Source organism: Lithobates pipiens, unplaced genomic scaffold, assembly GCF_037356315.1.
Source record: "Lithobates pipiens isolate NorthernLeopardFrog02 unplaced genomic scaffold, aLitPip1_a1.2 Scaffold_27, whole genome shotgun sequence".
Classification (NCBI taxonomy): Eukaryota; Metazoa; Chordata; class Amphibia; order Anura; family Ranidae; genus Lithobates; species Lithobates pipiens.
Genome location: NW_027507788.1, coordinates 3,203,752 through 3,231,381, shown reverse-complemented (window position 1 = coordinate 3,231,381; position 27,630 = coordinate 3,203,752). Strand labels below are relative to the sequence as shown.

General features: G+C 45.0%; 1 protein-coding gene across 1 annotated transcript in view; it reads right to left on the bottom strand.

Annotated features, from left to right (window-relative positions):
• UBR4 (ubiquitin protein ligase E3 component n-recognin 4) overlaps positions 1-27,630 on the bottom strand; it is a 120,025-nt gene that overhangs the window by 49,792 nt on the left and 42,603 nt on the right. The window contains 19 exon segments of the mRNA XM_077456305.1: positions 2,070-2,247; positions 2,350-2,480; positions 3,106-3,217; positions 4,603-4,724; positions 4,809-4,949; positions 5,053-5,227; positions 7,330-7,464; positions 9,723-9,786; positions 13,663-13,879; positions 19,822-20,038; positions 20,130-20,293; positions 22,451-22,652; positions 22,747-22,918; positions 24,115-24,272; positions 24,359-24,586; positions 25,800-25,952; positions 26,046-26,204; positions 26,427-26,609; positions 26,695-26,865. Of these exon segments, the coding sequence (XP_077312431.1) occupies positions 2,070-2,247; positions 2,350-2,480; positions 3,106-3,217; positions 4,603-4,724; positions 4,809-4,949; positions 5,053-5,227; positions 7,330-7,464; positions 9,723-9,786; positions 13,663-13,879; positions 19,822-20,038; positions 20,130-20,293; positions 22,451-22,652; positions 22,747-22,918; positions 24,115-24,272; positions 24,359-24,586; positions 25,800-25,952; positions 26,046-26,204; positions 26,427-26,609; positions 26,695-26,865 (3,082 nt within the window).

Here is a 27,630-nt window from a genome sequence, read left to right as displayed (position 1 = left end):
AGAAGGAAACACCCCAAGATAAGTGTGAGCACAGCTAGGAATTATGGTGGGGAGACCTCCAGGATATACCGTATTTATTGGCGTATAACACGCACCCCAATTTAAGAGGGAAGTTTCAGGAAAAAAAAAAAACACTTTGAAGCAAAATAATGGTGAGTGAGCATCAATTCAGCCTGATTAGTGCCCATCTGCAGCTTCAGTGCTGCCTGATGTGTGCCCACCTACAGCCTAATCCGTGCCCACCTGCAGCATTGCTCTTCACTGCAGTTTGATCAGTGTCCATCTGCAGCCTTGCCGAAATATAGGCTGCCACTGATCGGAAGGAGGGGGATGAGCGCTGCCGAAATAGAGCCGGATCTCCTGTGTACTCAGCTTGGCGTCACTCCCAGTCCCGCCCCTTGGCCCGGATCCTATGATGGACATAACACCAGGTCCAATGCTGGGATGTCAATGCTAGGAGATGTCCAGGGGGCGGGACTGAGAGCCAAACACACAGAAGATCTGGCTCTATTTGTGCAGCGCTCATCCCCTCCTTCCCTTCGGTGCAGCCTACATCGGCATATAAACATGCACACACGATTCTCCCCCTATGTGTGTGCTATACGCCAATAAATACGGTATATACATTTAATCTAGACCATACCTGCTATTTTGATCTTTTTTTCTGGTTGGGCTGACCTTTTTAATATGAAATTTCATCCTCAACAGCGAGCGCAGCTCACTGTACAAATTTGACAATGCCGAACCTGAGAACTCCCACGCATGCACGGGAGTGGCATCATCCCTGGCAGTTTAACGACTGCAGCTGGCGATTGAGATCTGGAAGCCAGCCGCCCAAAGATGTCAGCAGCCAGGCGGGGAGCTAGGAGGATTTAAATCCAAGTTCCAGGAAACCAGCGACATTGCAAAACGTGCAGCCACAGCATACATTGAGGCCAATTAGGTGCATGTCACCAGCGGGACTTATCTCCAATACTTATATGTGACAGGTTTTTTTGCACTCCCGGAGGATACACACTGGCTGTGAGAGGAGAGAAGCACAGCGACTGTATGCCTGCCCCCTCCCCACTGCTGCCCATTCACAGAAGCCTTTGAAATTTTGTGAATGGGTTCACATAATACAAAGGCTTCTGTGAATGGGCAGAATGAGGGGAGGGGTGAGCATAGCAGTTCCAGCAATTCTGCCCTTAAAGGAACTGAGACCACAGTGAGCAGCGTCAGAGCCCCGGAGGTCATCTTCCTGGATGACAATAAACCGGACAGATGTGAAGAAGAGAGATAAGTCTATGAGGTGGCAAGTGTATAGAGAGCAGTTATATATAGGGAATAGCACTGTGTATAGATATCAGTAATGTATGCAATCAGCACTCCTCACCTGCACATACTAACCATTGCCATACACTCTGAAATACTCTCCCTGCACATACTACCCACCGTCATACTCTGTCTGTACATACTACCCATCCGTCCTCTCCGGCACATACTTACCCACCTCCATACACCCCACACTCCTCCCTTGCACATACTACCCACTGCCATACACTCTGCATTGTACATTCCCTATTTAACATTACCACATTCTGCACTAATCTCAGATTCTATTTAACCACACCCACTGTAAGCCATGCCCAATATTTAGCGCATTTTAAACCCCGCCCACTTATGCCCCCCCCCTCAAAGCCTAGGGCCCACTATTGATCTTGCACACGGGGCGACGGATTTCATGATATGCCCCTGGGCGGCAGGCACGTTGTTAGACTTAACTCATGATATGCCTGTAGTTTTTAAAAAAGAATACCTGAAGTTCAGCTTTAAAAGTAAAGTCTTCATTTCAAGACAGGCAGGTAAAGATGGTTAACCACCACCCCCATCTCATAGTGTTGAGTATATGGATTTAGCAGCTTGCAGGCTCTAAGGCATGATATTTAATGGCAGGGAACAGGTAAAACTAGCTGCACCAAAGATGAGATAAAGGACATCAATTGTCCAATTATTGAGGGGTCTCGTTTGAGACCCTCCTCCCAATATTCTTTTTCCTTACAAGACCCTGCACCGGACAGACGACCTACCTTGCTGGTCTTGTTGTAGACTGAGCGCAATTGCCAGTTCCACCATAGTCTCATCATCGGCATCAGGTGGGATGTCCAGCATCGGTGGGAAGCCTTCTGCTCCTGCCAACAGAGCCTCCAGCGGCGAAGGGTTTCCGTTATTCACGCTGTCTGCGCTCTCCAGAACCATAGACTCCGACTGGCAGGACAACAAATAAAAAACGTTATTTCTTCATGGTGACGTTTTTGCTGCCATGCTGAAATTGTTAGCAGTGCTTCAGCCAGTACACACAATTCTCACCACCATCTCAAAATCCCCGTGGTCGACCTCGTTGTGTTCCTGGCTTTGCTGCCTCACATGTTCTCCGTTCTGTATTACGGACGTCTGGATTTTATCCTCGGCTTCATCATCGTCGTCATCATCCTTGTCACCTGGGGAGAGAGAGAGAGACGGGCCGATCAAAAACTGCATTCCTCCGGCACCCGACTAACCAATCTGGCTGCCTGCATGTCACATCACCAGGACCACCACAATAAAAGCAGACCCTTTCTAGCCAAGGGCGATAGAAACCCAAGTGCTCACGGTTAAAGAGGTCCTTGTATGGCGGAGGCATCCTAATTACAGCCACCCCTGAAGGAAACCAAGCTTTCCAACCTAGAGAGAATTAAAACCATGATGTACTGGGGTCTAGGTGGACACCTCGTCATTTTAGGTAGACAGGAGAATGCAGGGACTTTAGCTAGCACAACATGGTTTCCCAGACAAGACTAGCGGGGACAACAAGCAATGACAGATACAGAAAATGTACAAAAAGGTGGTTGGATGTGGAGAACAGCCACCTACAAAGACTGAATAATAAACTAATTAAGAACTGGCACCCCTTTTGTTTTTGGACCCAGACACTTTGTAGTCTCACAAACTCACATCAATAACACAACACCCAATGTAAGGTCCGATTCCCACAATACATTTCTCAGATGCTACAGAAAGCCTACTGAATGCAGCGATGAGCTGGAGACAAAACAATGACAATAGGAACCGTGAGCCTGCCCTTACCCACGGGGGTGTTGCTGCGTGGAGAGGAGGGGAGTGTAACATGGCGGCGTTTATTTCGAGGGCGGAGGACACGGATTAGAGCCTGCTTGCAGGAGAAGCTCACTGCAGGGTCCTAGGAATGAAATGGTAGAAATTAGCAGATAAAAGGAACAAAAAACGCAAAAGTTTACCGGTTATCCCAAACATTCAAATCGTCTTACACTGGTCAAGGGTTAGCAAAGGAAACTCTGGCTGCTTTTGGGGCCCTGTACTTTAAGCTTAGCACTTCAATTATTCACTGTATGGTAATGGAACATCTAACTATTAAGATAACTGGAGACAATATTTATTTTTATAACTGTACGTGTGAAAAAAAAAAAAAAAAAAAAAGAGACGAAGAAGAAGAAGAAGAGGAAAAAAAAAAAACGAAGAAGAAGACGAACACGAAGACGAAAAAAAGAGACGAAGAAGAAGAAGACGGCGAAGAAGAATAAGAGGAAAAAAGGCGAAGAAGAAGAAGAGGAAAAAAGGCGAAGAAGAAGAAGAGGAAAAAAGGCGAAGAAGAAGAAGAGGAAAAAAGGCGAAGAAGAAGAGGAAAAAAGCGAAGAAAAAAGGCGAATAAGAAGAGGAAAAAAGGTGAAGAAAAAAGGCGAAGAAGAAGAGGAAAAAAGGAGGAGGAGGAGGAGGAGGAGGAGGAGGAGTTTATGCACTTCACTCTCCCAATTCAACATTGATTGTTTTTAATCTTCATTCTGCTTGCATTAGTAAACAGATCTATCATCATATTTACATTTCTTCAGTTACTTCCTGGTTTCTTGCCTAGGCAAAGGAGGAAGAAGAAACAAGAGAGGAAGAAAGAAGAAACAAGAGAGGAAGAAAGAAGAAACAAGAGAGGAAGAAAGAAGAAGGAGGAGGAGGAGGAGGAGGAGGAGGAGGAGGAGGAGGAGGAAAGGAAGGAGGAAGAAGGAAAAAGGAAGGAAGAGGAGGAAGAAAAAAAGAGGAAGAAAAAAAAGGAAGAGGAAGAAGAACTAAGCACACTCTTGTGCATGCATACTTGATCTAATCGGTGATGAATTCCAAGAAATAAATGCTACATGAATCATCTACCCTTACGCAAGCTGGCCACGTCCAGAAATGCTGGGGGGGGGGGGGGTAGTTTTCAAGGGGATATCTCAACAAAATAAATCGAGACATGAAAAGATGGGGGAGTTTGCTTTGAATAATAAAAAAAATTGCTACAGGCATTATCCAGATCTCCCCCACTTTAAGTCATCATCATCATTATACGACATCCACCCGGGGGGGGGGGGGGGGGGGCGGGGGAGCGGTTACGTCTAAGTGGTGCAATATATAATTTCTCAATTCAGCATATGATTATGTAATGAAAACCTAAAAAGCAAGAGTGAACAAGTCATCTCCAAAATAGATTGGGAATCCTAAAACCAATGAACTGTAGGTGGACCATCTAAGCAAACCTGTAGAAATATGGTTTAGAAGGTGATATGGCCCTGCACCTACCGGACACAGCAACATCTGCATGTAAATCCTGGAGGCCAGGTTGATGCAGTCCAGCTCACAGGTACAGTATCCATGAATGATGTCCACCAGAGCATTGACTGTGGCTTCTACATGGGTGAGACCTAGAAAAGACAAAAACGTGGGTCAGTCAAGAGACAGTGCAAGGAAGCATTCTGAAACAAAGGGGGAGGGGTACAATGACTTACCAGGTAGGCATGCAGGGGCCAGGAAAGCATTTTTGGGTTTGGATGCATGCAGCTTCCAGAACTGATTAACCAGCTGGTTGATGAAAGTGTAACTTTCCTCCTCTCCGCCCTTCGGGGGCTCCATTGCTTCTTCACCGCTCTCTGTGGATAAAATCCAGAATCAGAAAAAAAAAAAAAGAATAAGAAAGGGGGGGTCACCCAAATTTCTATGAAGGAGGATGGCCTGAAAGAAGTAGGAACGTACCTATTTCCCCCGCGGGGAGTTTGGAGTCTGTGTAGTGGACGAGGTTGTTGGGACGCATGATGGCGATGGAACGAGCGGTAATTACCAATCTCTGGAACACCTCCGGATCGAGGTCCTTGCCGTCACGGAGGCAGGGGCTTAGGCTCTGGACGGCATTGCTGAGTAAGGCCTGATCCTGCAAGCACAGAGACAAGGATCTATTAATCTGAACTTCAAACAAAAAGTTCTCCTTTTTGTGATAGAGAGACTTGGGTAGGACTGGATCCTCTGCCAAGGTTTCAATTGCTGACTGTATGATGGTGTCACACAAGTTAAAAAAATAAATAAAATCAATAAATCAATCTCAGACAGGACTGCTGGGAATGCAGGGAGAGCACAGGTATAGTCCATGAACTGGTAAAACCTACTCCCTGGCTGGTTATTTCCAATAACCAGACTGAGCAACAGATAAAAACATAGAACTAAAAAAAAAAAAGGCAAAAAGCTTTTTGATGGAGTGAAGAGGAATTAGACCCCCTGTCAGTTTTTATTGCCGTCTGTGTCCCCATTAGGGAGATTCACCCCTCTCTATATATGTCCTGATAACCATCATCGTTGCACGTAAAGAAAAATCACAAATTTTGGGTTGTCCTCAGAAAAGTAATAGAGGGGAAATCTTTCAATGGGGACACCAATTCTGGTGACCTGGGGGACCCCAAGAAATTCCATTAATTTGCAGGGATTTTCTCTCACTTCCTGTTTGGCTATGGGACAGGAAGTAGAGGGGAAATCTCTGCAATGGGACAGGAAGTAGAGGGGAAATCTCTGCAATGGGACAGGAAGTAGAGGGGAAATCTCTGCAATGGGACAGGAAGTAGAGGGGAAATCTCTGCAATGGGACAGGAAGTAGAGGGGAAATCTCTGCAATGGGACAGGAAGTAGAGGGAAATCTCTGCAATGGGACACAGATTGCGCAAAAAACAAACAAAAAAAGTTAATAAAAACAAAATACAAAAAAAATAAAAAAATTCAACAGGGGATTATAACCCTACCTTACTCTATCCAAAATGGGGAGGGAAAAAAAAAAAAAACAAAAAAAAAAAAAAAAAACACATTTGCCTCAGTTCTACTTTAATAGCAGAAAAAATATATATCTTCCAATCCATACAAAATATAGCAGTTAAGTAAACAAAATTCTCATGGAGGACAAGACATGAAGCAAAAAGCAGGCAGGATTCTATGGGAGGAGTTGAAAGCGGAGCTTCACCCAAAAGGAAGAGCTCTGCCAATTGGGGGGGGGGGGGGGACGGGGGACTGGAGATCCTCTTCAAGAGTCCCCAGCAGATAGCCCCCAGTACTTTATGTGCCTAGTGTACCATTTCTCCTTGAGGCAGCAGTACAACCAAGTTGCTTTATGAAGCTGCCCCGCCACCCCATGAATGTCAAATAATAAAAAAAAAAAATAATGTTAACCACTTCAGCCCCAGTGCCATTTTTAATTTAATAATTTTTTTTTACCATGCTTAAAAAAATAAAAATAAAATAAGATAAAAAAAATCGTTTTAGGTCTGAAGACTAGTTAAAACACAAGAAACATGATATATTGTTTGAAAGCAGACACCCTAGAGCAGTGTTTCTCAATTCCAGTCCTCGTGGCCCACTAACGAGTCATGTTTTCAGGCTTTCCATTATTTTGCACAGGTGATTTGATCAGTTTCACTGCCTTTAGTAATTACCCCAGCTGTTTCATCTGAGGGAAATCCTGAAAACATGACCTGTTAGTGGGCCATGAGCACTGGAATTGAGAAACACTGCCCTAGAGAATAAAATAGCAGTAGGTACAATTTTTAATGCCACGGTTTATGAAACACAAAATAAATAATAATAATAAAAAAAAATCCGCTAGAGTTAATTTTAGGGCACACAAACGCAACATTTCAGCTGATTTTAAAGGTAAATGTTGGGGCGGTTGTGGAAGTGATTGGGTGGCTTCAAAGCTGCCCATATCAGCTTCCCCCGAACAGTTGGCTTAACACACGTATCAGCCGGGACAGAAGTGGTAATACAATAGAGAAGGGTCAGGACCTGTCGGTTGTTGAGGTCTTTGTGCCCCACTAGAAGTGTCAGACAGAACAGGAAATGAGGGAAACCCTCTCATTTGGGAACACAAAGCGACCATACAAAACTTGGGAGAAATTCCGACCCTTCCGACACACTCATAATGTAACGTTTTGGGCTGGAGTTGATCTTTAACAAACCAGTCAGAAAAAAAACGTTGCTGGGTGACACTGGTGTTACCTTGTGGTTATGGTAGGCAGAGCGGCTGGTGTGCAGGCTGGCCAGGAGACTCTTTGTCTGTAGCTGGACACTCGAAGGAGTTGGCATAGACAGCAGGACTGTGGCCAGCTCCAAAGCTGAAGCTTTGTTTTTCTCCTGGGACATCGAGATGAAAGCAAAAATCATCAGTAACTTAAAAAAAAAAAAAGGTATTTCCTGAAAAATTCCTGACGTGTCACAACATAAATAATAAAAAAATAAAAAAAGACTCCTTGAATGCTAGTCTGTGCCTAGACATTGCCTCCCACCATATCGGAGAGAGGCATTCTGGGAGAACAACGATGTCAGAGCCTCGTGTAGATATAGGGAAGTAATGTCCTGAATCTGGTGCAGACACAGAAAACAGAGCGATCCCAATTAAATTAAATCGTTAACCAACGTCAGCATCTGCTCCACCTTTTCTCACATCTGAAAAGGAGATGCACAAGACTTGTGATCCTATGGAGGACCAATTACTCCTTTTTCACCCTCCACACCCCCCCCCATTGTATTTTAGTTACTCTATTTTATTTTAATTTTATTTTTTTAATTTAGGAAAAGGTTCAGAATCTTAGTATTGCGCACATATCACAGTGTGTAATGGTTTGCGATTACTGGTATTCAGCATAACGCCGTTCAATAAGAGTCATCCAACCCTCGCATCGCTTCCTCTTCACACACCATGCAAGATTATTAAGAGGTTTTGGAAGCATCGATTTCTATTTCATCTCTTCAAATTGTATACCATAATGTACTTCCTTTTCTTTTGGTAACCCATTTCTTGGCATCGTTTTTCAATATCTGACTTGTTCCTATTGTGTTATATTCTCAAAACTTTAAAACATAAAAAAAAGGGAGATGCGCGCTTTATGCCCTGTGACACCCCCCCCCCCCCCCTGTCCAAAGGAGATGTTCCCCCTTGGGAACATGTCACACCCGTTTTTAGAGTGGAACATGTAACTTGTTGCTAGTACTGCAGCTGCTGCCCAGATTCCCCCCCACTCCCCTTTTCTGTGACAGCAGTATGGGGAGAAGATCCCCATACTAGCTGTCACTTTTTCTAATCAGTGTGGTTGTGCGGGACTCCGCCCACACAGCGGCATCATTAATTCACGAAATCTAGAGGGATTGGTGTGTGTGTGTATAAAGGAAACCCGGATCTGTCCAATCCTCTATTCAAATTGCAAAAGAAAACACCTACTGCCAAAAAAGGTGCAGTGGATCCTTCAGGTATTGTTAAATGGACAGGTGAGAAAAAATTTTTTTTAATTATATATATATATATATATATATATATATATATATATATATATATATATATATATATATATATATATATATATATATATATATATATATATATATATATACATATATACACACACACACACACACACACACACACATACACACACAAATTTTATTGAGACATCATAAAGATAAATGACAAATGGTGCCAAAAAAACGACATGGTGTAACATCAGAAAAAACAAAATGTAATTGCGATACAAAAGTACACACAAAAAAAAGTCATGCTTGGGGCAGCCACTGTCTGACATACATGACTTGTTTTTTTGGGTACTATGTATCGCAATTACATTTAGATTTTTTCTGATATTACACCATGTCTTATTTTGGCACCGTTTGTCATTTATCTTTATGATGTCTCAATAAAATTTGTATTTTATTTTTTTACTCATTTGATTTTAGCTGATGTTACACTATGAGGGTTAAATCCACTTTGCAATTGTAGTTTGCACTTGTAGTGCAAAGTGCACTTGAAATTATACTGAAAGTGCACTTGGAAGTACAGTCGCTGCAGATCTGAGGGGTAGATTTGAAATGAGGGGAAGCACAGTTGATTATCCAATCATGTACAAGCAAAAAATACTGTTTATTTTCCTTGCATTTGCCCCTCGGAAGTACAGTCGCTGTAGAGCCAAGTGCACTTTCAGTGCCATTTCAAGTGCAGTTTTCACTTGTAGTGCAGAGTGGATTTGCCTTTAGTAAATAACCCCCTATGCCTTTTTTTGGCACCGTTTGTCATTTATCTTTATGATGTCTCAATACAGATTGCACCTGGTCTGTCCATTTAACAATCCCTGAGGGGTTTCGCTGTACCTTTTGGGCACTAAGTGTTGCCTTTTGCATGATTCATTCACATAGCTGTGTGTGTGTGAATGAACTACAACCCTCAACATCCTTTGCGGCTGTCGGCTCGTAGTTCTCAATGAATTACCGTGGTGCTGTGGAGTGCCATGGTAGTTCAGGGATACTTTCCTTGTCAGTGTATCGGCTTGCTCATATGGGATGTACACACAGATACACCGACAGATCTGGCACCTTTTAGACAGACATTGGTGAGGACCACTTACCTTTTCAGGCACCGGACCAAAGGCAAAGCAGCTCTCCAGAGCCTCCAAGGAACTCCCCACCAGTCTGTGTAGGAACAAAGCACAGCATGTGGGTCATTCAACCACAAAGACGGGTTTACTGCAGCATCCGTCTACTAAACTGGGAGGACACTAATTCTAGACTATAATCTATCATCAAAGATCACAGAGGTGAAAGGTGAATGCAAAAACCAGTGCCTGGGTGCAAAGCCAAGCCACTCAAAGCTGCAGGTCCGTGCCATTATCTTTGCATGTTGGCGGTGTGCCCCAGGGACAAGAATTTAGGTTTTTCTGCAAATTAAAAATCCCAGGCTGAAAAATGGGACATTGGGATTGGTCTACTTTTGGCAAGCTGTGGTGTCTAATACCATAGGAAAGCGAATTACTAGGACTGCACACTCAATGCCCCCAAGCTAAGAGTTTGCTCACCGTATAAGCCAGATAATCTACGAAGAATCAATACAATCAAGCGTACCCGTGACAAAATGCATCGGAAGGAAGTGCCAAAAAACACACGCACACAGGAGAGAAGGTGGTGCTGGAGTACTGAGCCTTTACTAGGAGGGAATTCAGGAGGAGTGGTGTATGCTTGTGCGGTTTTTAGCGCCCCATTGAGTGCATCTTGACAACTGATATTAAACATTTTTTTTTAAAACATTGTCACATTACGCTGTATTTTTTGTTGTAAGTACAGGATAGAAGATGTTAGACGACTGGGTTATTGGGGCGATTGGGCACTGACAACGAAGCTGTAAGGACAGCACCAGCAGAACCCCTCCCATTTCTCAGCAAGCCTCCCTTTTTTGGCCTTAGGTGTATAGATGTCTTCTACGGCTGTCCTGGAAGAAGCAAACCTTTTTTTTTTATTTTTTTTTTTATTTATTGCGGGTCGGTTTGTATTGGTTGCTGTGATGCCCATTCCCCAGGTGCATTGCTTTTGGGCATTCCAAAATATCAAATTAGGAGGAGGAAAAAGGAAGAAGGAGAAAAAAGGAAGAAAGAGAAAAAGAAGGACAAAAAGAAAGGAGAAAAAGAAGGAGAAAGAGAAAAAGAAAGGAGAAAAAGAAAAAAAAAAAAAAAGAAGGAAGGAGGAGAAGGAGAAGGAGAAGGAGAAGGAGAAGGAGAAGGAGAAGGAGAAGGAGAAGAAGAAGAAGAAGAAGAAGAAGAAGGAGGAGGAGGGGAGGAGGAGAAAGAAGAAAGAAAAAGAAAGAAGACTATCCACCCCTACCCCTCTCATTGGGGCACACTCCTTAATGCTTGCTATTAAACTGAGGCTTACTGGTTGTGGGGTTAAGCTGGGGCCGTCCTTGCAGCTCCGACAGAGTACAATCACCTGATGCCAGATGCATAACCCAATTGTCCAAGATTAAATCTGGCAACATACTGTACAAATTTTGGCTGGTTTGTAGTAAACCAAAGCTAGAACTCGATTAGTGGGCGGTGCCGTCTGCCCCACTCATCCTTCAATTGAAAGGACAGAAAAATGAATCAGCCAAAGAGCACCTGCGGCCAATCAGATGCAGGCACCATTCGGGTGTTCTGACTGCAAGCGGCGCCAGCTGTCAGAATACAATAGCCAAAGCTGGAGATAATTCCATCTGAGCTGTTTAGTGTGGATGGAGGAACCGGTTTAATTTCTTTTGTATTGCCTGCAGACTCAACTAAAGAAAATGTATAATATATTATATACATAAAACCAGTGTATGGCTAGACTAAGATCCTGTGTCCTGCAAATGTACTCCAAGTAAAGGACTTCACCCATTATGCTGGCTGAAAGTGGAAGGTGGCTTTTGTGACGATCTAGAAGGGGATTGTGGGAAAGTAAAATGTTATTTTTTTGCTTACAGACGATCTAGAGCACATTTGTCAAACACAAGGCCCGTGGGCCTGAATCTGGCCCACCAGGTAATTTCACAAGGTCCGCACACCCCCCCCCAGGCTGCTGCAGCAGCTCCTTCGTCTTGACCCCACCTCATTTCGGCAGTCGGCAGCAGAGAGGACAGAACTCCTCCAGATCCTGCATTTTTCTGACCAGCCATGGTGAGAGACTTGTCTCTGTGGCCCCCGCCCATCCGAGCAGTTAGTAGCACAGAGGAGACTCCTGCCGATCCTGCAACTCTCTGAGCAGCTACAGCACCTCCATGGGTTTCCACATTCAGCCAGTATGCGGCAGCTGACGTCAGCCCTCCTCTGGTCCTCCTCCAAACCCTGCACTTTCTGCTTCCCAGCTCTACCCCCAGGTTCTTCTTGGAAACACCACAAGGTAAAATGGGGTTGCACTTTGATGTAAGGGAGGGTGGGGGGATTCTTGACTTCTGATGGTTGGGGCGGGCACTTAACATCTAGCCTTACAGATACAACTGCCCCTTTGAGGGCAATCTTAATGCTGATTTGGTCCGTGATGAAATTGAGTTTTACACCTTTGATCTAGAGCAGGGGTCTGCAAACTTTCTTAACAAAGGGCCAGTTTACTGTCCTTCAGATTTTAGGGGAGCCGGACTGCGGCCGTTGGGAGTACAAAAGGTCCTGAACATCAGTAAGGAAGAAACAGTGCCCCATCCTTGGTGTCACTGGGGAGGAATGGTGCCCCATCCTTGGTGTCACTGGGGAGGAATGGTGCCCCATCCTTGGTGTCACTGGGGAGGAATGGTGCCCCATCCTTGGTGACTCTGGGAGGAATGGTGCCCCATCCTTGGTGACTCTGGGAGGAATGGTGCCCCATCCTTGGTGACACTGGGAGGAATGGTGCCCCATCCTTGGTGACACTGGGAGGAATGGTGCCCCATCCTTGGTGACACTGGGAGGAATGGTGCCCCATCCTTGGTGACACTGGGAGGAATGGTGCCCCATCCTTGGTGACACTGGGAGGAATGGTGCCCCATCCTTGGTGACACTGGGAGGAATGGTGCCCCATCCTTGGTGACACTGGGAGGAATGGTGCCCCATCCTTGGTGACACTGGGAGGAATGGTGCCCCATCATTGATGTCACTGGGGAGGAATGGTGCCCCATTATTGATGTCACTGGGGAGGAATAGTGCCCCGAGGGCTGGATAAAAGCAAGCAAAGGGCCATATCTGGCCCCAGTAAGGAGACCACTCATCAAGAACATAAAATGTCCCAATAGGTGGGGAAAAATGTAGCAGAGCTGCACATTTTCTGGTGAAGGTGTTCTGTAGTTCACAGGAGACACACTTGAATACCATATTATGTTATGTTGCATTTTATAGTTTCACAACATCTTACCTTTGGATTGTATTAGCTACTCCTTATATGGACACATTTGCGGATTGTGTTTTATTATTCTGTCATGATGATTTTCACACGGATTGACGTTTGCAGAGCTGATTTAGCGCAGGATTATATTGGTTTTATTAACAAGAGTGATGCACTTGATTGTATAAATTCTTAGAGTTAAGAGTGTCACTGGACATTTCTATCTGAGCAGCACCACACCAGAATTTATTGACATATTTTGGCAGGTAAATATATATAAAAAAAAAAAAAAGTGAAAATCTTTTGTGCTACCCCATGGGAGGTTGAATATACCGCCACCAGAACCGACTAGCTACCCAGACACCGCCATGCACTGAGGGGCCAAGAACTCAAAACAAGCGCAAAAAGGGACACCAGCAGAGGAACGGGAGCGCACACTCATTCGTGCAGAGGAATGAAGACTTACTAACCGGTCCAAGATCGTTAAGGTTTCTGGGTCAGAACTTTTGGGGGAGAAAAGAAAAAACAAAACAAAAAAACAAAACAAAAAAAGAACATGTGAAGCGGAGAGTGCTACTGGGGCTCAGAATTGAGGTGAACCCCAAGAGGACACAAAAGACATGATAATTGACTTAAGACCAAGGCTAACTCTTACTCCGCCTTTAATCTCCGGAGAGGCCGTTAGCATGCCAAACCCCTGGCGCTCACCTTTCAATGGCGGTGCCGTTAGTTGAAGGTGGCGCTGCAGGCTCTCCCTCGCTCGTTCCGTTGGCCTGGTTGAGATTCGGTGGGCAGACGCTGCTCACAGATGCAGAGGGGAATTCCTCCGGTGGCTCATCTGGCCAGCCAAATTGCTCTTTGGTCTTTCCGTAAATTTTAATGGCGTCCATCATGGTGACACCGGCTGGATCCACCGATGCGCCAACTAAAAAAAGAAAAAAAAAAAATTTTTATTGTTTTTTTTTTTTATAATTTTAAGAGCGCCTACCATGGCTCTATTGCACGTGCAATAGATCCTGTGGGCTCGCACGCAGGTCCGGTAGACTTGCTGTCCGCCGGCCACCCACGATCTCGTTACCGAGAGGCAGAACAGGGATCTGCTTATGTGTACGAGACAGATGCCGTTCCAACAGGGGGCGACATGTAGATCTGCTGTTCCTAGTGATCAGGAACAGCAATCTCTGTGTTGTCCCCGTAAGCCAATCCCCCCCACACAGTTAGAACACACCCAGGGAACACAGTTAACCTTTTGATTGCCCCCTATTGCTAACCCCTTGCCTGCCAGTGCCATTTATACATTGATCAGTGCAAATGTTTTTTTTTATTTTTTTTTTAGCACTGATCATTGTAATAACGCCACTGGTCCCCAAAAAGTGTCACTTTGCAGTGGACAAATCTGATGTCGCAATCCTACAAAAATAAATAAATAAATCGCCGCCATTACCAGTTCAAACATTAAAAAGGGGTTGCGTTTTTTTTCACCTTAATGTATCCTATGCATTAAGGAGAAAAAACATCCGACAACACCGGCCCCCCCGGTTTACTTACCTGAGCCTGTTCACCTGATGCGCTCGCCCCCAATGTCCTCTTCGACGCTCAGCCTCGCTGTTGATTGGCTAGAGTGGATGGATTGAAAGCAGTGCAGCCATTGGCTCGCGCTGCTGTCAAACACATCCAATGATGCAGTGCGCCCGCAAGAACTAATCATCATGCGAGAGAGCTCGCATGAAGGCGTTTAGTTCTTGCAGGGAGGAGCTGAGACATCCGCCGAGGGACCCCAAAAGACCAGGTTTGGGGCCACTCTGCAAAAAACGAGCTGCACAGTGGAAGTATCACATGGATTATATATATATATATATTAGATAGATAGATATAAAATGTGTCTTTACAACCCCTTTAAAAAAATTGAAAAAAATTGAAAAATAAAAAGTCCATAACGCTATCCATTTTGTAGACGCTATAACTTTAGCGCAAACCAATCAATATACGCTTATTGCAATGTTATTTTTACCAAAAATATGTAGCAGAATACAGATTGGCTTAAACTGATGAATTTGTTTTGTTTATATTTTTTTTTTTTGTATTACAGCAAAGTAAAAAAAAATATATTTTTTTTTCAAAGTTGGCCTTTTTTTACTTATAGCACCAAAAATAAAAACCGCAGAGGTGATCGAATGCCACCAAAAGAAAGCTTTATTTGTGGGGAAAAAAAAAAAAAGGACGTCAATTTTGTTTGGGTACAGCGTCGCACAACCACACAATTGTCAGTATAAGAGACGCAGTGCCGAATCGCAAAAAATGCTCTGGTCAGGAAGGGGGTAAATCCTTCACAGGGCTGAAGTGGTTAAAGTCAGACTAATACTTTTTGCCTGAATCACATCCGGCAAAGAACAAAATTATAGCAGCTTCGTAATCATTTTGTCCCCCCCATCCCCAATGCCAGTCTAGGAAGTGCCTACGTTACTTCTTCTCCGTGTGGCAAAGCTTAACCAACTTTTTTTTTCTAGAAAATTTGTTAGAACCCCCGAACATTTGTTGTGTGTCTCTTGATGATGTGCCTATATTTAGACCACTGCTTGTGAGTGCATTTTGTTCTTTTAACCACTTTCAGACCGGACCATTTTGCTGGTAAATGACCAGAGGTCTTTTTACACTTTGGCACTGCGCTGCTTTAACTGGTAATTGCGCGGTCATGCAATGTTGTACCCAAACAAAATTTGCGTCCTTTTCTTCCCACAAATAGAGCTTTCTTTTGATGGTATTTGATTGCCTCTGCGATTTTTATTTTTTGCGATATAAACGTAAAAAGACCGCAAATTTTGAAAAAAAATGATATTTTCTACTTTTTGTTATTAGAAAAATCCAATAAACTCAATTTTAGTCATACATTTAGGCCAAAATGTATTCAGCCACATGTCTTTGGTAAAAAAAAAGTCAATAATTGTATATTTATTGGTTTGCGCAAAAGTTGTCACATCTACAAACTAAGGTACGTTTTCTGGAATTTACGCAGCTTTTAGTTTACGACTGCCTATCTCATTTCTTGAGGTGCTAAAATGGCAGGGCAGTACAAAACCCCCCCAAATGACCCCATTTTGGAAAGTAGACCCCCTAAGGAAATTGATAAGAGGCATGTTGAGCCCATTGAATATTTTATTTTTTTGCCTCAAGCGATTGAATAATGACAAAAAAAAAATTTTTTTTTTTTTTTTACACAAAGTTGTCACTAAATGATATATTGCTCACACATGCTATGGGCGTATGTGAAATGACACCCCAAAATAAATTCTGCTGCTTCTCCTGAGTATGGGGATACCACATATGTGGGACTTTTTGGGAGCCTAGCCGCGTACGGGGCCCCGAAAACCAAGCACCGCCTTCAGGCTTTCTAAGGGCGTAAATTTTTGAGTTCACTTCTCACTACCTATTACAGTTTTGAAGGCCATAAAATGCCAAGATGGCACAAAACCCCCACAAATGACCCCATTTTAGAAAGTAGACACCCCAAGCTATTTGCTGAGAGGCATGTTGAGTCCATGGAATATTTTATATTTTGCCACAAGTTGCGGGAAAATTACAAACTTTTTTTTTTTTTTTTTTTTTTTCACAAAGTTGTCACTAAATGATATATTGCTCACACATGCTATGGGCGTATGTGAAATGACACCCCAAAATAAATTCTGCTGCTTCTCCTGAGTATGGGGATACCACATATGTGGGACTTTTTGGGAGCCTAGCCGCGTACGGGGCCCCGAAAACCAAGCACCGCCTTCAGGCTTTCTAAGGGCGTAAATTTTTGAGTTCACTTCTCACTACCTATTACAGTTTTGAAGGCCATAAAATGCCAAGATGGCACAAAACCCCCACAAATGACCCCATTTTAGAAAGTAGACACCCCAAGCTATTTGCTGAGAGGCATGTTGAGTCCATGGAATATTTTATATTTTGCCACAAGTTGCGGGAAAATTACAAACTTTTTTTTTTTTTTTTTTTTTTCACAAAGTTGTCACTAAATGATATATTGCTCACGCATGCCATGGGCATATGTGAAATGACACCCCAAAATAAATTCTGCTGCTTCTCCTGAGTATGGGGATACCACATATGTGGGACTTTTTGGGAGCCTAGCCGCGTACGGGGCCCCGAAAACCAAGCACCGCCTTCAGGCTTTCTAAGGGCGTTACAGTTTTGAAGGCCATAAAATGCCAAGATGGCACAAACCCCCCCCAAATGACCCCATTTTGGAAAGTAGACACCCCTAAATTTAGGGGTACACTAGTGAGACTAGGTAATAAATGGCGGGTGCCCTGAAACTATAAAAAAATAACTAACCAACCAGCGTCACCTGTAACAGTTATATGGTGATCACTGGTGAAAGGGTTAACTAGGGGGCAATTAGGGGGCTTTATGCGGTAGTATATGGGGGTCCCTGGCGCTATAAAAAGCTGCAGCGAACCTAAATACCTACCTGCCTAACTAGCGTCACCTGTGACACTAATACAGCGATCAGAAAAACGATCGCTTATTAGGCTGGGTTCACACTGGAGCGATGCGGGAACGCCACGAATGCGCGGCGGGTTCCCGCATCGCATGCCTCCCGGCGGCAGTTCACACTGCCCTATGCGAACTGCTGGGAGTGTCAGTGAAATGTTACTGACACCCCCAGATCAGTTCGCATATCGCAGTGCGATCTGCAAACTCGGATCGCATGGTGTGAACACCCATGCGATCCGATTCTGCTGCGGGCCAAAAAAAGGGTCCCGTGCGAATTTGCGGCGGGTGCGGCGAATGGCTGAACTCGAATCGCACAGAGATCGGATGTGATTTGCACTGCAGTGCGGTGCGAATCACATCCGTTCTCATAAACCGCTGCAATGTGAACCCAGCCTTAGTGACACTGGCGACGGGGGGTGATCACGGGGTTAAACCTTTATTGGGGGGGTTAGGGGGGTACCTTAGAACTAAAGGGGGCTAACCCTAACTGCCCTAACAGTTATTAGTCACAAATGACACCCGCCGGGTGATCAGGGGGTTAAACCTTTATTAGGTAATAAATGGCGGGTGCCCTGAAACTATAAAAAAATAACTAACCAACCAGCGTCACCTGTAACAGTTATATGGTGATCACTGGTGAAAGGGTTAACTAGGGGGCAATCAGGGGGCTTTATGCGGTAGTATATGGGGGTCCCTGGCGCTATAAAAAGCTGCGGCGAACCTAAATACCTACCTGCCTAACTAGCGTCACCTGTGACACTAATACGGCGATCAGAAAAATGATCGCTTATTAGGCTGGGTTCACACTGGAGCGATGCGGAAACGCCGCGAATCCGCGGCGGGTTCCCGCATCGCATGCCTCCCGGCGGCAGTTCACACTGCCCTATGCGAACTGCTGGGAGTGTCAGTGAAATGTTACTGACACCCCCAGATCAGTTCGCATATCGCAGTGCGATCTGCAAACTCGGATCGCATGGTGTGAACACCCATGCGATCCGATTCTGCTGCGGGCCAAAAAAAGGGTCCCGTGCGAATTTGCAGCGGGTGCGGCGAATGGCTGAACTCGAATCGCACAGAGATCGGATGTGATTTGCACTGCAGTGCGGTGCGAATCACATTCGTTCTCATAAACCGCTGCAATGTGAACCCAGCCTTAGTGACACTGGCGACGGGGGGTGATCACGGGGTTAAACCTTTATTGGGGGGGTTAGGGGGGTACATTAGAACTAAAGGGGGCTAACTCTAACTGCCCTAACAGTTATTACAGTCACAAATGACACCAATGCAAAAAAAAAAAAAAAAAAAAATGACATTGGTGTCACTGTGACTGGGGGGCAGGGGTAATTGGGGGGGTGATCGGGGGGTAAAGGGGGGGTGTGAGTGTGCCTGGCATGTTCTACTGTGTGTGTGAGTGTTGGTGCAACTTACTGATCCGCTCTCCTCCGTGTCGGAACGAAAAATACCGACACGGAGGAGAGAATACATCACTTCCTCTCCTGTGTTTACATTACAGGAGAGGAAGTGATGTCACCGGGGATTTCTATTCGTCGGGAGCGATCGCGAGGGGGTGGCCATGAATGAATGGCCGTCCCCTCGTCCGGGATCGCTCCCGAACGAATACCGACCGCCGCAGGCACCGGGCGGGGGCCCGATCGGGCCCCCGACCCGCGGGAGGCAAGGGACGTACATGTATGTCCTTATGCCTGCCCGTGCCATTGTACCGACGTACATCGGCGTGCGGCGGTCGGCAACTGGTTAAACCCTTCCTGCAATAATCCTTACACTTAGATGGTTGCGCCCTCTGCATTTTCTCTTTGCCAAATCTATTACAGCAGGGTGCAATAAAAGGGCCTGACAGAGCAGAGAGGTTTCTTCCAACACTGCTTTGCATTTGATTGGCTATTTTTCATTAGCTCCATATATACATAAGATCAGACTTTGTTTATTCAGCTAGGACTAAGCATCTGTTTGAAATCCAAAAACGGTCATATCTTAGGCATGGAGAACAGGGAAGAACAGCTAACGCATTTCACATCACAATCTTTCAATAAAGATGCCTTCAGCGGTGTGTGGCCGTGAAGGATTTTTCCTTCCTGCCTGACAGAACTGGGAGTCTCCTGGCCTACCATTTATGGTATTAGGTCAGGTGGGCAGGACAGACCAGGAATCATATCCCGGCTTTACTGCTGGTAAATAAAGAAGTACAGCAGGGATGTTACAAGACCGGTGGTTCCAGGGAAGGAACAGGCACAGAAGTCACCACCATGGCACACAAATAAGAGAATTTCTCAATGCCTGCAGCACTGTTTGTAATAAAAACTGAATTATTTAAAAAATGCTTTAAAATTTTTTTTAATACTCCTCTTAACTTACTGAAGATTGTCAGTTTTTTGTCAGCTTGTAGCGCTTCTTCGCGGGTAAATGGGAAGTCGAACCACCGCGCCCGGCTGAGGTTGAGCTGCATTGTGCGCCCGAACATCTCGATGTAGGACGGCGCCCGTTCAACGGCCTGCGTGCCGATCTGAAGACGCATTCCAGTCATCACCATGGTGCTGTTGTTGTTGGTGACCTCCACGGTGAAGCCTCCAGGCTGGAGAGGAAAAAAGGCAGAGAAGTTAGATGGGTTCTACGAATGCAGCCTATGGAGAGAGAGAGAGGACTGCAAAAAAAAAATTGAATACCTTGGTGTTAGCGACATACATCCCGGTGGAATTAAGGCGATGTTTAATCTGTTGCGCATTGTAAAGCTGAAGGAGGTCGTTCCCACCGAACTCCACATCGGTCATCTGCTGATTGTGTTCAAAAAAGTCGATCGGAAAGGTCACCTGGCTTGAAGCACGAGTCACTATAAAAAAAAAAAAAGGGGGGGGGGGGGGGGATGGAAAAATAGAGCAAAAAAGTTAAAAGAAATAAAATAAAAAAAGGCCAATCACATCACTGGTAATCGGTTTGAGCTGCCAGAAGTTTCCACAATTCTGTTCAGCTAGTGGTTACTCATATTTTCATACACTAAAGGGGAAAGCATCACTTAAGTGCAGTATTATAATTAAGCAATTGTATTTGCAAAAGAAGATAAAAAAAAAAAAAAAAAAAAAAAGAAACACCACTCACAGAATGTAGGATAAAAGGCTCACTCAAAAAAAAAAAAAAGAAAAAAGAAAAAAGAAAAATGAAAAAAAAAAAAAAAAAAAAAAAAAAGCAGTATCGGTCGCTTATCTCCATCCAGCTGGGGATGGTGAAGATGGGCGCCCTGTAGAACCAGGAAGTCCACACTGATCAGTGCCGGCCTGTAGAAGGAGCTGGAGGCTCCGATTGCATATCCCAGTGCATTTCCGGCCCTCTCTCTCTCGGTGACGTCACATCCGCTCATGCGTTCCAAGCTTGTCAGCGTGGACTTCCTGGTTCTACAGGGCGCCCATTGCCCATCTTTACATTCCCAGCTGTCTGGACCACTAGTGGTGCATGCATGATGAAGACAAGCGGCTGATGCTGTGATTTTATGACAAGCGATCGTACGTTATGTGAATGTTTTTAATCTGTTGCGAAGAAAAAAAGCTTAAAGTGGTAGTAAACCCAGGACCCTGCAGTCACTATTTCCCTTCCACGGGTGGTGGTCTCAGTGGGGAGTATCCATAGTTTCAAGAAACTATTAGATAAGCACCTGAACGACCGCAACATACAGGGATATACAATGTAATATGGACATATAATCACACGCATAGGTTGGACTTGATGGACTTGTGTCTTTTTTTCAGCTTCACCTACTATGTAACTATATAACTATATCTGCTCTCTCACAGTATATAGAAATGCAATTATAAACTGCTAAATACATTTTCTCCTCAGCAGTATATAGCAGTCTTGTGACTAATATCAGTGTCTGGTTAATCATTGTAGGAAGAGTGTTTCTTCTCCCATGACTGTCATGAGAATGCAGGACCCCTGACCCTCTGTCTGGATGGTGCTGATTGGCCCTGTGCTGATCACATGTACTCTCCCAAGAAAAAAATAAATAAAATGCTCTCATACACATCAAAACTGAGCATGTGCAGAGTGCCCCCTAGCTCTAGAAAAGAGAAGGAAAGATATTGGGGACAGTGGAAAAAGGGGGAGAATCAGAGTATACAGGAGCGAACAGCCTTTTTACACAGTGTGGGGGATGAACACCTTAGCTTCCACAGTGAGTATAACGAGCATGCTTTACTGCATATACAGACCAATTTTACTGTTGTGGGTTTAGTAACACTTTAATTATAATACTGCACTTAGGTGGCGCTTCCCTCTTCTTTTCTTAAAGTACTACAGAGCTGGTCAAACTGAGCATGGCGGCTGCCGGTGCACCATTTTATACCCAATAATCAATATGGGACGGTGGAATTTTATGCATTCTACGAACTCTAAAAACTTTTATAGACTTGATCGTCTCATACACTTTAGTGCGGTCTTCGAACTTTTACCAGTTACATGGGCACACTCGCGCCGTACACCAGAACATTCCGACCTCCTATTCTTCATACACTACTCTCTGTATACCTGGAGTGCAGGGACACCGTTAGAAATCTTGGGGCTCTGCACAACCTGCTTTGGTTAATGCCCCCCCCCCCCGCGCCTCTTGGGATACCAATATCATATATCCTAAGAGGCACCAGGGGGCGCTTACGTTATTTGCAAAGGCGAATGACAGAGGAAGGGGTTGGGAAGAAATGTATGCTAACAAAAGAAGATACATAAACAATAAAAAAATTAAAAAAAACCCCAATAACTGGGCAGCGGAGGGAGGGAGGGATAGAGGGGAGGCAACCTGTCAGGAAGGGTGAAGTTCCACTTAAATTTTCTTCACCTTCTGAAATCATAACATGGAAGAAATGTGTTTTTACCCATAGCAACATTTATCCCCCAACCCTTTACCAAAAAAAACAAAAAAAACAAACAGTTACTTTTGTTACAGGCAACGACAATGAATATGTAGGAGATCCAAAATGTGCTTTTAGAAACCACTTACTGACTGCAGCCGGTTTGCGCTTGCGAATGGGTTTCATGATACTGATGCTGCTGCTGGGCTGGAGGGAGGGCTGGAGCCAGTACGAGGTGTTCTCCACATTGGCCATATAGATACGCAGACTTCCATCCTCACACAAGAGGATCATCGTCGTCCTCTGCTGGTCATTGCTCGCCGTGTGACGTATCGCCACCATATCCTGAATCTGCAAAACAAAAACCATAAGAAAAAATAAAAATAAACGTGAGATGGGCCACGATGGCTCATCACTTCCCTCCATGTCTGTGCCCTCCACTCACTTTGGCTTTAGCCGGCAAGGTCTTTATCTCCTGGATCATAAAGCTGTCTGGTTTGATCATCACGACCAGAGGGATCCCTGTGGTCTGTTGCACGCAGCAAACTAACCCAGGATGGTTCATGACCTCAGACCACTGGCACAGAGCGGGCGTGGTCTTGCTTCCTCCGTTGGAACTGTATAATGAAAGATTATTGAGACAAAAATATAACTGCAAAAAGGTGAAAACTAGTCAGAATATTACAAAAAAACTGTTGCTTAATGTCGGCTTACGTAGGGTTACTAAAGTCAATTTTTTTTTATTAAACATGTTCTACTCACCTGCTCTATAAAGTGGTATTGCACAGAGCGGCCCCAATCCTCATCCTCTCGGGTCCCCCGGCTGTTTGCTATGGATGCACACAATGTCTGCGCGCTCCCGGGTTGTGCGTCTATGGAGCCGCACCCCATTAGACTTACACAGCGGGAAATAGCCCCAGCCCTCTCGCCCCCCCCCCCACTTCCTCTTCACTGCATTTGATTGACAGCAGCAGGAGCCAATGGCTGTGTGAAGGAGGAAGAGAGGGGAGAAGAGATTTAGCCATGCACAGTGCTGGATCCATCCTCCCCTCTCTTCCCTTTCGCAGAGAAGTCACATTTTCTTTACCTCAATTTTTAGATTTAGTATCAGTTTAATACACTCAAACTTTGTTCATTGAAGGCAAAAACGACAGGCTCTCTCGATAGGGAATCTCCCCTTCCCTTTCTGCCAAGCAGTTGTGAAACCCCCAAAATAAACCCTGATGTCAGTGTCAGAGCTTACACAGTGTTCAGGCATAGCAGTATGACACTCATTCCTCATTGCTGCATCCTGTGAAGGTGCTTGTAAACCCTTAGAGACCACTTTTTTCTACAGGCAAGCCTATAATAAGACTTACGTGTAGCTACCCAGGATATCTCCTAAACCTGCACAGTTTAAGAGATATCCCCTGTATCTGCATGTGCCGACGTCATTGGCACATGCAAACTTAAGCAATGGCACGTACGCGCCGTTACCGGCAGCTCCCGCACGCATGCGCAGAAGTGACGTCATTGCGGCTCCGGCCAATCACAGTGCCGGAGCCGCAATACCCGGGAGTAACCCCCGGGAACGATGTCGCCGGCCGGTGCGGTGTACAGGCACCACAGCGAGGGCTTCAATCTCAAGTGAGTATTGCATAATGAGCTAGTATGCTATGCATACTAGCTCATTATGCATTTGTCTTGCAGGTGTTTTTTTTCTTACGAAGTGAGTTTACAACCGCTTGAAAAGGTGGTGCACCCCCATATACATTACACTGACTAAATCTGGCCCTTTGTTGAATTCAGGGGTTGCACCTGAGATCCCCCATACCTCTTTATGTTGATGGGGAAGAGAAGAAGTATGTCCAAAGTGGATCGGTTTATGGTGGCAGCAAATGATTTTCCTTGGCAGTAACTGAAGAAGAGCATCTGCAGAACATGGGAATAGTAGACGGATACTCCACCGCCAGCGACCTGCCCATTACTATCCTGTACGGGAGAAGACAGAGGATGGTCAGAACAGCACACACATTCATTAATATTATGCTCACACACTACAACCATCTGCCTCCAACCTTTAGGTCTTCGTGGTTGACTTCCAGGACGTTGGTGACGTAAAACGGCCCGTGCTTGGCGCTGCTGGACTCCTCCATGAGCTGTGTGTACACGTAACCCGCAGAGGACATGATGACAATGATATTTTTGCCCTCTTCATTGAACAAGAAGGTGACATCTCTGATCTTGGAGCTTGGCAGCAGGAAGTAGAATGTAGGGCTTAGAGCATCGGATGAAAGGTCGTACACCTGAAGGAAACATTTTATTTTAATGACTGGACAGACATCATTGTAAGTCTCACTCACAAGAATCCCAGCTATGGCTGAAACACTATGGAGTCGATTTACTAAAGGGAAATCCACCTTGGAGTGCAGTCGCTGTAGATCAGAGGGGAAACTCTGGATTTTATCATCCAATCATGTGCAAGCAAAAACAACGTTTTTTATTTTCCTTGCATAGCCCCCTCAGATATACAGCGAGTGCACTTGGAAGTGCACAGTGAATTTGCCTTTAGTAAATATCCCCCCATGCTAAAGTGTTAAAGTTGCTGTAAAGGCAGAAGGTTTATCATCTTAATGCATTCTATGTATTAGGATAAAAAACCATCTGTATGCAGCAGCCCTCCTCAGCCCCCCCTTAATACGTACCTGAGGTCCCGCTAGCTCCAGCAATGTTGTAGGAATGTCTCATCCATCTGGGACTCCCCTCCGCTGAGAGAGCAGTGTGGCGCCATTGGCTCCTGCTGCTCTCGAAGTCTGTTAACCAATGAAAATAGAAAGGGGGCAGGGCCCGGACACAGCTCCTTGTCCGAATGGATACATGGAGCTGTGACTCTGCTCAGGTGCCTCCATAGCAAGCTGCTTGCTGTGGGGGGCACCTAACAGGAGGGAGGGGCCGGGAGAGCAGAAGAGGAACCCCAGAAGAAGAGGGGGATCTGGATGCATAAAGTGAAGGTACACAGAGGTCACAACACTTCATTCAGCAGCATCCAAAACCTTCCTGCCAAGGTTGAATCTCAGGCCATTCCGACATGCAAAGCCCGGCCACTTTCTGTGCATTCCCACTGACCAGAAAGTCTGCCCATCATAGGTCTTGGGACAACAGGAATGTGTGGGGGCAAAACTTATGGGTTAGCTGCAACACCACCCAGAAGAGTTTGAGTATGACATGAAGGGAGACTGGAATTGTAGCATTCCTTATCTTTGCATTTTGTCATGTTAAAGCCTGGCCAATGAGATGCAAACTTATCGCACCTTCTATAGTATGATCGTTACATTTGTATGACAATCTTCCCACCCACACATTCAAGCAATATATGTGGTTACATAGTTAGTCAGGTTGAAAAAAGACCTAGTTCAACCATATTATGCAACCATGGTTGCATAATAGAAAGGAGCCTGAATACACTACAAGTACCCGGTCTCTAATACATGCACCTCTAACAGCGGAAGCTGCACTTACCTTGACAAAGTCAGCTGTTACGATGGCCAGCTCAGTCTGGGACCCGGGCAGCCAGACAGCTTTGATGATGAAGTTACCAGTAGCAAGCTGTGGGTGCAGCACCAGGTGATCAGACACAGACCCCGAGCTGCTGAATGTGAGGACGTGACAGTCCTGGAAGAGAGGACAAAAAGGAGAACATGAAACCCTTATATATGGGCAGGGAGGACTGCAGCGAGATAGATGAGCACTCATGGCGCACCGTACCTTCAGACCACACACCGCCAGGTAATCCTCCTTGCAGGGGTTACCGGTCAGGCTGAGGACGGTGAAGGGGACAGGTGCAGAGGCCAGTCTCGTCAAGGTCAGTTTTCTCTTACTTGAATCGGCTTGTTTTAGCAAAGCTGAGAGCTGTAGTACTGTGATCTGGATAACAAAGGCGGGAGATGTGCAGAAAAAAAAAAAAAAAAAAAAATCAGGACATGTCAAATAATGCATTTCCTAAAAGCCTCCCCTCTTCCAGTCTAGGTTTACAAGAGGTTAAGCTAAACTCCAATTCAGATACTCAATTGCTGTGTTTAATGGTATTTCATTGATAACTATATTCACTGGCTTTATCTGCCTGGAGCCGTTTTAATAAAGTCTTACTTTTCCCTTCTCGTGGCTGACGGCGAGATGTTGCCTTCGCCCATGAGGAGAGGACAGCACGCACATGGCCACCCTGCGGAGCACGTGGGCACTGATCAGTTGGCGAATTGTCTGCCCTTGGTCGCCGCTGTAATTCATTCTCACATTCTCAAAGGCGCCCTCCTGGGAGCCCAGTGTGGGAACCTAGGAGAGGGGAACAGAACAGACCTTAAATTCCTGAAAGCGCTCATGTGGCCTTTTCCTCCTACCCGTCAACTCCGGCCATTACCATCAGCTGGTCCGTCATCTCCACAGTCTTCTCCAGAGTGTGTAACTGGTCCAGGGCCTGCTGAGCTCTGCTGCTGCTTCCCACAGCAGAGGCTTGTTGGAAGTTGTTCCGGACAGCGTTCATCAGGAAGTTCAACATGTCCAGGATCAGAGGCGCAAATGAAGAATTTGCCTAGAAGACATTTATAAAAAGCAGTATTGGTGGCTGTATTCAGGAAGGTGACCATCTCAAAAGCAGAACTAGAAGATGATAAAAAGCTAAAAAGTTAAAGCGTAGCTCCACTTTTATTGAAAAAATAAATAAAACACACAACAACTCACAACATTCCCTTCTAGGTGATGTACATTTCAGGGATTTTAACAAACTTTGTTTCAGATTCCTACATTTTGTTATTCTGAAGAAATCACCGTTTGCTCCCCGTGCTGGGTGAGTCTAATGGGAGCGGTTTCATAATTACCAACCAGCTGCTGCAGCTGTAGGGCTCTAATGAAGAAAGTTGCAGGGTCTGCATCCCTTTAGATGCGATTGCCTATTGGGAGTATCTTATCAAAAAATGATTTTTTTTGTTGCAGAGGATGCCAAAAAGCTGACTTAGAGGCAAATCTTACTGTAGATTTTTTTTGGGGGGGGGGGGGGGGGGGACTGTGAGCCAATCACACAAGCAGGAAATTATGTTTCTAGGTGGAGGGCGTTCTGTATACATTCTGTGTACAGAACACATTCGACTTCCCTTCAAATCTCAGCCAGGAAATTATCTGCATAAAGGTTTTCATGTTCTTCCTGTGCTTTTGCGGGTTCCCAGGTACTCTGGTTTCCTCATACACTCCAAAGACCTGTTAGAATTGCTTATTTGGCTCCTGTCTAAACTTTCCCTTGTGTATTGTACAAGAACTGCACTGCACTGCACTTGTGATCCATAGGAGAAGTACAGCCAAA